The sequence below is a fragment of the Perognathus longimembris genome, chromosome 3 (assembly GCF_023159225.1).
Source record: "Perognathus longimembris pacificus isolate PPM17 chromosome 3, ASM2315922v1, whole genome shotgun sequence".
Classification (NCBI taxonomy): Eukaryota; Metazoa; Chordata; class Mammalia; order Rodentia; family Heteromyidae; genus Perognathus; species Perognathus longimembris.
Genome location: NC_063163.1, coordinates 94,079,196 through 94,091,194, shown reverse-complemented (window position 1 = coordinate 94,091,194; position 11,999 = coordinate 94,079,196). Strand labels below are relative to the sequence as shown.

General features: G+C 46.1%; 1 gene segment (V, D, J or C); it reads left to right on the top strand.

Annotated features, from left to right (window-relative positions):
* The first annotated feature begins 3,493 nt into the window (after positions 1–3,493).
* On the top strand, positions 3,494–11,530 carry LOC125349321. The segment is given in 3 exon segments: positions 3,494–3,705; positions 8,939–9,039; positions 11,153–11,530. Coding segments are annotated over 3 exon segments (624 nt in total).
* Positions 11,531–11,999: the final 469 nt, after the last annotated feature.

Here is an 11,999-nt window from a genome sequence, read left to right as displayed (position 1 = left end):
GTGCCAGGACAGCAGGCACTTATTTTAGGCTCCTGTCTAACAGGGTGACAGGCATACACCACCATGCCCAGCTTCTTCCTTTGAGATGGAACCTTGTGGACTCTTCTGCCAAGTAAGGCAGGCCTGGAACTGTGATACTTCCCATCTCAGCCTCCCACATACCTAGGGATAACAGGCATGTACCAGTGTGCTCACCTATCAATCGAGAAAGTCTCTCAAGAACTTTCCTGCTGGAGTTGGCCTTAAACCATGATCCTCCACTCACAGCCTCCAGAGAGCCATGATTACAAACATGAGCCACTATATCCAGTTTATTTATATTATCTTTAAAATGGAGATTGAATTCTGGTTGAAGGCAGCACCTGGGAGAGAATCTCCTAGGGAACAGTGTCTGTTTGTTTTCTGCGCTATAATAAGAGGCCCAAGGCTAAGAACATTACAAAGAAAGGGGTTTGATTTGGGTCTTGGTGCTGGTGATGGGACAGTCCAAGCAACATGATGCTGGCATCGTGTTCATAGCATAGAGAAACAGAAAGGACCTGCAGATAGGACCAAGTGACTACACTAGGGACCATGCTTCTAGTACCTGAACTTTTGGGAGACAAATGACATATAAACACTAGCAAGTGGGCATCAAAGAGAGAGATCTACATAGTCAGACTCCCTTCCACCTGTGCATATATACAATGTCTGTGTGTGTGTCACAGTGGTTTATGAGCTCTCTCTGTCTTTCTCTCTGTACAGACACACACATACACTGTGTGTGTGTGCGCACGTGCACGTGCACGTGGAACTCAGGGCCTAGGTGTTGTCCTTAGCTTTTTTTGTTGTTGTTCAAGGCTGGCACTCTATCACTTGAACCACAGTTCTACTTCTGGCTTTTTAGGCTTATTGGAAATAAGAGTCTCATGGACTTTCCTGCTCCAGCTGGCTTTGAATGGTAATCCTCAGATCTCAGCCTCCTGAATATCTAGCACTATAGGCATGAGCCCCTGGTGCCCTACCCTGACATTAACTCCTTTTGAGATCTCTGCTCAATGTCTGAGTCTGGAGGACCGTCTTCTTTAGCACGTGTAACACAGCTGACTCTTCAGAGGCTTCCTTTTGGGTATGGTGCTTTTAATTTTTCCCAATCTAAACTCTGTTTTTACTGTGGTCAGTTACTGCCACGTGGACCATGGTTTGGGCTTCTCTTCTTCTCAGTGATGTTGATGGGTAGAGTGGTGGACAGAGCTGGTCAGCTACAAGTCTGGTCCCACTGGCTATTTGCCTCACTTGCTGCGGAGCTGCCACTGTGTGTCCACTTGATCTCGTGTGTATGTGTGTGTGCATGTGTGTGTGTGTGTGTGTGTGTGTCCTGCATGTACGAGAATGTAAACCCCTTAATGCTTGGAGCCTTGCCCATCTGCCCCTTTTTCATGAGCTTGACTAGAATACAATGTCTGATCCTTAGGTCCTCAGTCAGTGTGGCACACAGGAATCCTAGCATAGCTGCATCAGGCTGTGGGGGTCTGAGCTGATCATGGCCTTTGTGATCTTCCTGGCATAACAGGAAGTCTGTCTATTTCAGTATCTTGTGGTCATGGTTAGATAGACAAAGGGATGTCTGGGATAGCCTGTGAATCTGCACACCACTGGGGAGAAAGTTACTGGCCTCTGGGTAAGAGCTGTGAGGAGTGCTAGATCTCTGTGGTATACTGTGGAGACTGTAGTTGATGATCAGATGTTCTTGAAAACTGCTACTACAATAGGCTTTAAATATTCTCACGCCAGAAAAAAATAAGTGGGATGGAAAATACAGATCAAATTGTTCCTACACAATGCCTGCAGTACAGAAATACATCATGTTGTATAACATGAATGATTTTTATCTTATTTACTTTTTTTTTCTGGTCAACTGTGGTGACCGGGGTCTGGGTGCTGTCCCTGAGCTCTTTTGCTCAAGGCTAGCACTCTACCAGTTTGAGTCACAGTGCCACTTCCAGTTTTCTGGTAGCTAATTGGAGGTAAGGGTCTCACAGACTTTCTTATTTGGGCTGGCTTGGAACTGTGATCCTCAGATCTCAGCCTCCTAAGTAGCTAGGATTACAGGTGCGAGCCACCAGTGCCTGTTTTCCTTCCCCTTTCAAGATGGGGTCTTACAATGTAGCTTAGTCTGGCCAGAAACTCACGGTCTTGCTAGCTTAGCTTCCTGCGTTGGGATGACCAAGGTATGTTACCACACTGAGTCAATGTCTGTCAATTTTACCGTTGGGGGATGTATGTCTATGTATGGGATCTGAGATCAGTGAGATAGATGCTGAATGTGATGCATTAAGCACCATTTTTATTGTTTTATCATGATCTCTGGATTGGAACCTTTGCTTCCTGGCTAAAGTTCTTCCCTCTCTTCCTTGTGCCCTACCCCCAACTCAAGTCCTCAGAGACCTCTGTTTCAGGACCCAGAGGCCTGCTTCACAGACCCTAGGTATGGTTGGAAAACCAGGGCCTGACGGTGTGTCAGGTGTGTCCCCCACACAGCCCCAGGGGCAGCACCAGGCAGGCAGCTGTTGAAGGAGACAGTTGAACTTAGATCCCGCCACAGCAGGGCAGTTAGCAAATGTCCCTCTGGGAGAGATCTCTATGCATAATAGAGATCACAGAGGGGCAGGGCTGGGGGGCAGGGATCAAACATGCTCCACACAGACTCAATTGGATTGGAAAAGCTGTCAGCCCAAAGACTAGGGTCATTCTCTCCAGGAAGCCCACATTGCCAGGGAAGCTCAAGAAACCTTTTTTTTTTTTTTTTTCCAAATTTTTATTATCAAACTGATGTACAGAGAGGTTACAGTTTCATACGTTAGGCACTGGATACATTACTTGAACTGTTTGTTACCTCGTCCCTCATACCCCCTCCCCCCACCCCCTTTCCCTTTCCCCCCATGAGGTGTTCCATTCACTTAGACCAAACAGTTGTGCAAGTATTGTTTTTGTGGTTGTTTTTCTTTTTTTACCCCGAGTCTCTCAATTTTGGTATTCCCTTTCAATTTCCTAGTTCTAATACCAGCATACATGGTTTCCAATATACTCAGATAATGTTACAGAGATAGTGTAGGTACAACCACAAGAAGGTGATACATATATATATGTCTATAATAATAGATGCTACAAATACACTTGGTACATTGAAAGTAATTACAACTGTGATATAACAATCATTTCCATAACATGGAGTTCATTTCACTTAGCATCATCTTATGTGTTCATAAGGGTATAGCTAATGGGCTCTTGTGATCCTCTGCTGTAACTTGCCTAAGCCTGTACTAATTACTCCCAGTAAGGGAGACCATAGAGTCCATGTTTCTTTGCGTCTGGCTCACTTCACTTAGTATAATTTTTTCCAAGTTCTTCCATTTCCTTACAAATGGGTCACATGTCATTCTTTCTGATAGAGGCATAAAATTCCATTGTGTATATGTACCACATTTTCCTGATCTCAAGAAACCTTTGATCTTGCGGGAAGATGAAATCTGGGACAGGTCATATTCCTCAGGGCCCAGGCCCTGTTTCGTGGCAGTGTGGGACTGTTCTGGGTCTGTTGCTTCTGGGTCTGGCCCTGGGCACCCAGGGTCTGCTATTCCCAAGAGCAGCACCCCAGAATAGAGCCCCGGATCTTAGTGCCCAGGCAAGAAGTAGCTGGTCCAGTCTGTGGAACTTGTGGGGCAGGTAAAGGACTGGCTTGTGGGAAGATTTGGGGGGTCCCTGGACTAAAGGCAGGAATGAGTGACTGAGGGGAAAGATAGTAATGGTGGTGAGAGGTGAGAAGGAACAATTTAAGAGGAAAAGCCTGGCAAACTGCTGGCTTCAAGTGCTTCTATTTTGATTATCATGGTGGAAGTTTGCTTTACTATTGCTGTTATTAATATTAGGGCTGGTATTGGGACTCAGGGTTGCATGCTCTCTTGGCTTTCTTTACTCATGGGTTGGTGTTCTACTATTTGATCCATGTCTCTTTTTGCTGGTTAATTGGAGTTGGAATCTTGTGGGCTTTTCTGCTCAGACTGGCTTCAGACCTTAATGTTCTATATTTCAGTCTGCTGAGTAGCTAGGATTATAGATGTAAGCCACCAGTCCCTAGATGCATTCTTACCATTATTATTTGTCTGTCTTGAGGCTTGGACTCAGGGCCTGGGTGCTGTCCCTGAGTTCTTTTGCTCAACATTAGTGCTCTACCACCTTGAGCTACAGTGCCACTTCTAGTTTTCTGGTGATTAATTGCAGATAAGAGTCTCATAGACTTTCCTCCTCAGGTTGGTTTTGAACTGCCATCCTCAGATCTCAGCCTCCTGAGTAGCAAGGATTACAGGTGTGAGCCTGTTGTATTGAAATATTGTATGTCTTGATTCCAGAGTCTTCTGGCTCTCCTCAAATTAGCTAAAAAGCTAACTTAAAGCGAGTATACAAACTTCCTTTTAGTCCCTGGGAAGTACAGAAATGGAGGCCCTGGAAAAGAGCTTCCAGGCTGTAGGGACTCCATTGCTGTCCAGGCAAGCTGCTTCACTGATGGTATGAGTATAATTTCCTCCTCTCTGTATGTGGTGGAAAGTCCAAAGACAAAGCCATGAAAGCCTGCTACAGGTGCACAGGAGTTCATCATTATAGGAGCAGACTCTTCCTCTTACTGGTCATACAAGGCAAGCTCAACTGCCATCAGGTTTACAGACTGGAGTAATAACACCCAAGGCCATATAGCTCATGGACACAGACCTCAAGGCCCAAGTTTCATGTCCTCCAGCTCTCTCCAGGTCCCCCATCTCCAAAGGCAGTAAGAGCTGACAAGTCCAGTACCTTGAGGCATTCTGATTCGTAAGGACAGCCTCCCAACAGCCACCTGGGGACTGTTGGGGTTACCATAGTAAGGCCTCAGATTCTATGCAGGAGCAGATCCACCATGGAGGCTGGGTCAGCACCTGTGCTTGTTGGGTTTCTGGGCTAGGAGTTTCCACCAGAATAGAGGTCTCTGGGGAAGCTGACCTCCCAAAGACACAAGACTTAGACCAAACCAACACCCCAGGAAGAGGAGAGAGGCTAACCTGACAGTCACATTCCACGTAAAGTCTAAGAAATCTGCCTGGACAGGGGTACTGCAGGTCCAGAACTCTCAGGAAGGCTTGGTGGTCAGGGCACTGGGCCCTGGGATCAAGGTGGTGGCAAGAGATGATGCACCCCAGAGGGTCAGATTTTACCCGTGTGTTCTTAGGGAAAGAGGATATGACTTGACTTGAATAGGTGGGGCGGGACACGAATCCAGAGCTAGAGAGGCTCCAGGGGTGCGTTGGGGTGACTCAGGCAGAGTTTGACAGATATGAGGAGAAGCTTGTGGGAGAAGGGCAATAGGAGAGGGGGAAGCAAGGGCCTGCCTTGGATTTTTAATGGTTCTAGGTTTCAACTCAGGACCTGTACTTGCAAGGTAGGTGCTCTACCACTGACCCATGTTTCCAGGCCTTTTCTGTGCTGGTTGTTTTTTAAGATAAGGTCTCACTTCTTGCCTAGGCATGCACCTGGACCTGCAATATGCCTATTTTAGGTTTTCTGTAGTAGCTAGGATGAAAGGTGCACATGACCATACCCAGCAGTGTGTTCAGACGGGGTCTCAAAGCTGGCTACTAGTAGCTAATGCCCAGCTATCTGAGATGTTGAGATGGAGAAGATTGCATTTAAAGGCTAACCTGGACACAAAGTGTTGTGAAGTCCCTTCGCAATGCAGAGCTGGACACAGTGGCGTATAGCTATTTTCCTATCTACAACAGGAGGCCTAATATAGGCAGACTGTGGTACAGATCTATACTCAGGCAAAGACAAGACTCTGTCTCAAAAAAAAAACAAAAACAAAAAAAACAGTGCAGGAAAGGGCTGATAGAGGTATGTCTCTGCAGTAGAGTGCCTATCTTGCAAGCCTGAAGTCCTGAGTTCTAATCATGGTATCTCGAAAAAAATAAAAAAAGAAAAAGAATGTGTGGGAGGCAGTCTTGTGAGCTTGGGTGGTCTTGAACTGTGATTCTATTTCAGCCTCCTAAGTTTCTGTGATCACAGGAGTGAATCACTGGTACCCAGCTTGGCCCTGGCTTTTTTTGATGAACACTTAAGAAAATGCTATGATTATATCAGTGGAGTTTATATTTTAAACAAAATGATTCTGGATAGAAGGGTTGGCTGTGTCTTCCTCAAAGATGCATCCTCATTGATTTGTTTCTTAACTTCTACTGAGGTTAGGCCTGGAGGTGATGAGAGGGTGGGTCTGACCAACAGCAATGTCCAGTTATGGGAACAACTCTGTGGCCCATTTGAGAAACAATAGACAGAGAAGCCCAGTAGTAGTAGTTCACACCTGTAATCCTGATGAACCACCAGGATCTGGCTTTTGTCCTGAGGTTTTCTTGAAGTGGGACTTATTTACTAATTTAAAAAATATTTTGTTTGGGATTATTATTGTTATTATTACTATTAGCCAGCCTGGGGCTTGAACTCAGGGCCTGAGCATTGTCCCTGGCTTTCTTTTGCTCAAGGCTAGCACTCTACCACTTGAGCCACAGCACCACTTTTGGCTTTTTCTGTTTATGTGGTGCTGAGGAATTGAACCCAGGGCTTCAGGCATGCTAGGCAAGGGCCTATTATTTTTATAGTTATTATTTTTATGCTCATTTATCTACTTTTATTTTATGTACTGGAGACTGAAAGAAGACATTCACCGAACTGGATTTATGTTTTGGAGAAATTAGCACTCAATTTGTGCCACCAATTCTTGAGGTCAGATTTGAAGGCCAGGTTGAAAAAGTAGGAACAACCAGAAATATATAACAATAGGGGGAAAACAAACTCTGGGACATCCTTGGTATGGAATATTAAACTGTGTGTGGACTGCAATGATAGACTTTAAAAATAGATTCAAATACACTTCCCTGTCTCCCCCAGACCATCCTTACACCTTGGCAACTAGTCATTTGGACTTAATTTCTATACTTGTGTCATTTCAAGGATGTACTACAATATTTGGGGGGGGGTGTTTGTGGTGCTGAGGCTTGAACCTGGGGTGTTGCACCAGCTGAGTGTGTGTTCAGTACTGACCACTCCATAGTCCACAATAGTGTGTGACCTCTGGGTATTGGCTTTTAAAAATATTTTTATCATTTGTGGGGCTTGAGCTCAGGGCCTGGGCTCTGTCCCTGAGCGATTTTGCTCAAGATTAGCACTCTACCATTTTGAGCCACAGCTCAAAATGGTCAATTGGAGGTAAGAGTCTTATGGTGACTTTTCTGCCCAGGCTGGTTTTGAAGTAATCCTTAGACCTCAGCCTCCTAAGTAGTTATGTTTATAGGCATGAGCCACTTGTGCCTGGCTTAGGATTTCACTTATGGGTTTCATCATACATTTGGTCATTTGTCAGCTGAGGGATACTTGAGTTGTTTCTAGTTGTTTCTAAAGATGAAGGCTGTTATAAACATTTTCATACAAACTTTTGTTTGAACTTTGCTTTTCATTCCAATTGGATAAGGACTTAGGGGTAGAAGTTGCTTTATATGTTCTTTTATCTCATTAAAAATTATCCTTAATAGTTGTACAAAGGGGTTTCAAGGCAACAAATCAGTTCCTAAGTCCAGTGCATCTTGATCAATGTCAATGGTTATTTAGATGCAGATGGCAATGACACAGATGTTGTTTCAGTGTGGGAGGGACAATGACTGAAGTCCACAACCTCTGTTTCCAGCTTGGAAGTGAGCAAGAATACTCATGGCCAGTGTTGTGATGAAGACAGAGCTGGGTTGGAGGCAAGGGGGGCTAATCTCATATAGATAAGATAAATTTAAATTTCCTATTGGACAACCAGCTGTTGGTAGTCACTAGGCAATTTAGGTGGAGCTGAGGGGAAACTTTTCAGTGGGAATAGAATGGTGCCTCACCATATGGTCAAGTCATGGGAACGAATGCTGTGGGAAGATGATAAGGAAAGAGGATCCAGGGGAGGTCCCGGGGCCAGCAGCCAGGCATGGGCCAAGGAGAAAAGGAGTGTGAGTGCTCTGAGATACCTGGGAGAAGAGAACCACTGGGAAGAAGAGTGGACTTAATATTGCATCAAGTACAGAGATATCAAGTACAACAAAAAGTGAGGAGGGAGCTTGGATTGACCATGATGAGAGGTTTGTGGTACCTGACTTGAGAGGAGTTAGAGGGAGACAAAGATAAAAGCTAAAGGGACCCTGAAATGTCCTAAGCATGAGAAAGAATGCCTCCTGTATACAAGAATAATGCATGGATGGACAGGTGGATGAATGGGCAGATGAATAGGTAAATTCAGATGGATAGTGTGTGGACAAATGGACACAGATGGGTGGACAGATGAATGAATGATACATAGGTGGATGGATGAATAGCTGGATGAAGAAATAGTGCTTATATAGGTAGATGGACAAAAAGATGGACATTTGATGAATGGTGGATAGATGGAACAATAGATAGTGGTCTGAAAGATCAGCGAAGGTCTCATGAATGCTGTGGGACTGAACTACACCTCCTTGCATAGAAACAAATATAGAAGAGTCTCTATATAGGAGCACCTTAAATCTTGATCTAATCTTCCTGGGGCTATGGAGGAAATTGGTGTGTCTGGGCCGTGGAAAACTTTGAGGAGGACACTCAGAAGCCCTAAAATGAGCCTGCTCAGGACTCCCTGATACCTCACATCCACCTGAGAAGACACTCAGAGATTCTCTGAGAATCTTCCATTCCCAATGTTGCCATCAGAGATGGGAGAAATGGGAAGGGAGAGGCATAGTGGTGGGGCTTGCCTGCTACCAGAGAACAGGCTTCTGGGAGGCTCTCTGCCTACCTACCGTTCACCAAGGACACAGTGCACCCACCACAGCTTTGTGCCTATATTCATCAGGTTTTCACTCCATCCTAGGCCCCCAGGGGCAGGCTCCAGGTGCTGGACCCATGGATTTTGGTCTGAACCACAGCCACCAGAGCATGTTTTTGGCAGTGGAACCCAGCTAACTGTCCTAGGTAAGTGTCTCTCATGGTCTTTCCCAGCCTGTACCTCCCACTTATCTGTTTTTCTCTCTTTTTATTTTTGTTGGTTGTGGGGCTTGAACTCAGGGCCTGGACATTGTCCCTAAGCTCTTTTGCTCAAGGCTAGCTAGCATTGTACCACTTTGGGCCAAAGCACTACTTCCGGTTTTCTGGTGGTTATTAGACAGGAGAGTCTCATGGACTTTCCTGCCCGGGGTTGACTTTGAACCGCTATCCTCAGATCTCAGCCTCCTGAGTAGCTAGGATTACAGGTGTGAGCCTGACCTGTTTCTCTCTCTCTCTTTCTCTTTCTCTGTCTCTGTCTCTCTCTCTCTCTCTCTCTCTCTCTCTGGAGGACTTCTTCCCCTCTGTCAGCCTTTTACTGACCTTTTACTTTTCTTTGTTATTTAGTCTGAGGGAGGTGGGTGGTCTTTGGTAATCTACAGGAAGGTCCTTACCTGCAAGAAAACTACCCGCAGATTCCTGTGCTTGTACCTAGCCTGGTCCCAGGAGCCCAGGCTGAAGGTTGGCCAAGGATCAAGGCTTTTTCCCTATGAGGCATGAGCTGGTTTGATGAGTTAGGACTAAGCCTTAGAGGCAGTCCATAAGCCCCAGAATCTGAACTGAGGGGCCAGATGTCCATCTAGGCTGGGAAGGTCACAAAGGAGGCACAGAGACATTGTTGAGACTATCACTTCCACCTCAGGAGACTCAAAAGTTCATTCCAAGTGGAGACCAGCAGAGAAGAAGGATCTGGCTCAGTCTAGGCTACAGCTCTTTGATAATCTCTTGGGCCCTGAGGACACAGGAATATGGACAACTCCAACTGGGCCAAGTAATCAAGAGTCTGGCCTTCTGAGGATGGCCACTCATTTGCCCCTGAATGATGGGGCTCTGTGGCTCACTTGTCTGTTCCTCAGCTTCCCACATCCTCCTCAGGAACGTTAGATTTAGGAATGGAGGAATGAGGTTGCAAATGGGTGTGGTGTTCAGGTGGTGTCCAAGTAAAATCAAAAAATAAAATCAGGCCCTGGTGGCTCTCGCCTGAAATCCTGAGGCTGAGATCTGAGAATTGCAGTTCAAAGCTAGCCTAGGCAAGTCTGAGAGACTCTCATCTCCAATTAACCACCAGCAATGTGGCTCAAAGTGGTAGAGCACTAGCCTTGAGGAAAAGAGCTCAGGGATAGTGGCCGGGCCCTGAGTTCAAGCCCCACAGCCAAAAACCAAACCAAACCAAAGAAAGGAATCCGTAACACTCAGGATCCACTGAGGTAAGCATAGCCAAGGCAGAGTCTTGTGATAAGGCCAATGGGACTTGGGGGAACAGAATAACTTTAGAGGGTTCTGGGTGGAACTCATGACTCACCAGGAGAGCTAAGAAGATGGGGTGGAATTTCCTATACCAAGGGCACAGATTCAAGGTATTCCCACACTCACCAGTATCTTCCTGCTGAGTAGAAACCCCTGATTGTCAGAGAAGGCTCTGAACACTGGAAGAATGAATTCAGGTGGGATCTAAATTTGTGCTTAGAAGGTCAGGGCCAGATTGTAAACTCAGACTCCAGAGATCAGGGAGGAAGCAGCATTAGTAGCCCTAGTGATATTGGGGAAACTGAGGCTGTCAGAGATGAGAGTAGGCTAGGTCTCTGGGGTGAGCTTAGCGAGGGATTCTAGGAAGGTCTAGGACTGTCTTGAGCCACAGTGCCACTTTAGTTTTCTTCAGTGGTTCATTGGAGATAAGAGCCACCCAGACTTGCCTGCCTGGGTTGGCTTTGTTTGTTTGTTTTTTGCCAGTCCTGGGGCTTGAACTCAGGGCCTGAGCACTGTCCCTGGCTTCTTTTTGCTCAAGGCTAGCACTCTGCCACTTGAGCCATAGCACCACTTCTGGATTTTTTCTATATATGTGGTGCTGAGGAATTGAACCCAGGGCTTCATGTATATGAGGCAAGCACTCTACCACTAGGCCATATTCCCAGCCCCTGGGTTGGGTTTGAAGTGCGATCTTCATATCTCAGCATCCTGAGAAGCTAGAATTTCAGGCATGAGTTACTGGTGCCCAGCTCCTGGCTCTCTTATGACAACTCTCAGCCTCTCTTCTTCCATATAGGTCAGCCCAAGGCTTCCCCCTTGGTCACACTGTTTCCACCATCCTCTGAGGAGCTATGGGCCAACAAGGCCACCCTGGCCTGTCTGATGAATGACTTTTACCCGGGCACTGTGTTGGTGGCTTGGAAGGCAGATGACATCCTTGTCACCGAGGGTGTGGAGACCACCCAGCCCTCCAAACAAAGCAACAACAAGTACATGGCCAGTAGCTACCTGACCCTGACACCTGACAGGTGGAGATCTGGGAGCAGGTATACTTGCCATGTCACACATGAAGGGAGCACTGTGGAGAGGAGTGTGTCCCATGTAGAGTGTTCCTAGGCTGAAGAATCTCAAGCCCTTGAAGGGTTGAAGCTGAAGGATTCAGCATGGCATCTCCTCTTTGTCTTTCTAGTCCTACTTGTACCCAAGAAATGGTTTCATTTTTTTAAAAAAGGACAGATCTTACTCTACCTCATTATTTTTTTGGTAGTGGGCTCGAATTCAGGGCCCGGCATAGTCCCTGAGCTCTTTTGCTCAAGGCTAGCTAGCATTCTACCACTTTGAGTCACAGTGCTTCTTCTGATTTTCTGGTGGTTCATTGGAGATAAGAGTGTCACAGACTTTCCTGTCCAGGCTAGCTTTGAACCGCAATTCTCAGATCTGTGTTAGTCCAATAGCCTCCTCTCCCATAGCTTAGCATGCTATTCTCCTAGGCAACACGAGGCCCATTTGGTAAAGGCAGTAAATAATCAGCCTCCACACCCTTTACTTTGAGATGGCACTCCTTTGGGACAGTTACAACTTATAAGGCAACAAGATCCCCTTAAAGTGCCTTCAAGTGTGGGCAACTGCAGACCCTTATCTGC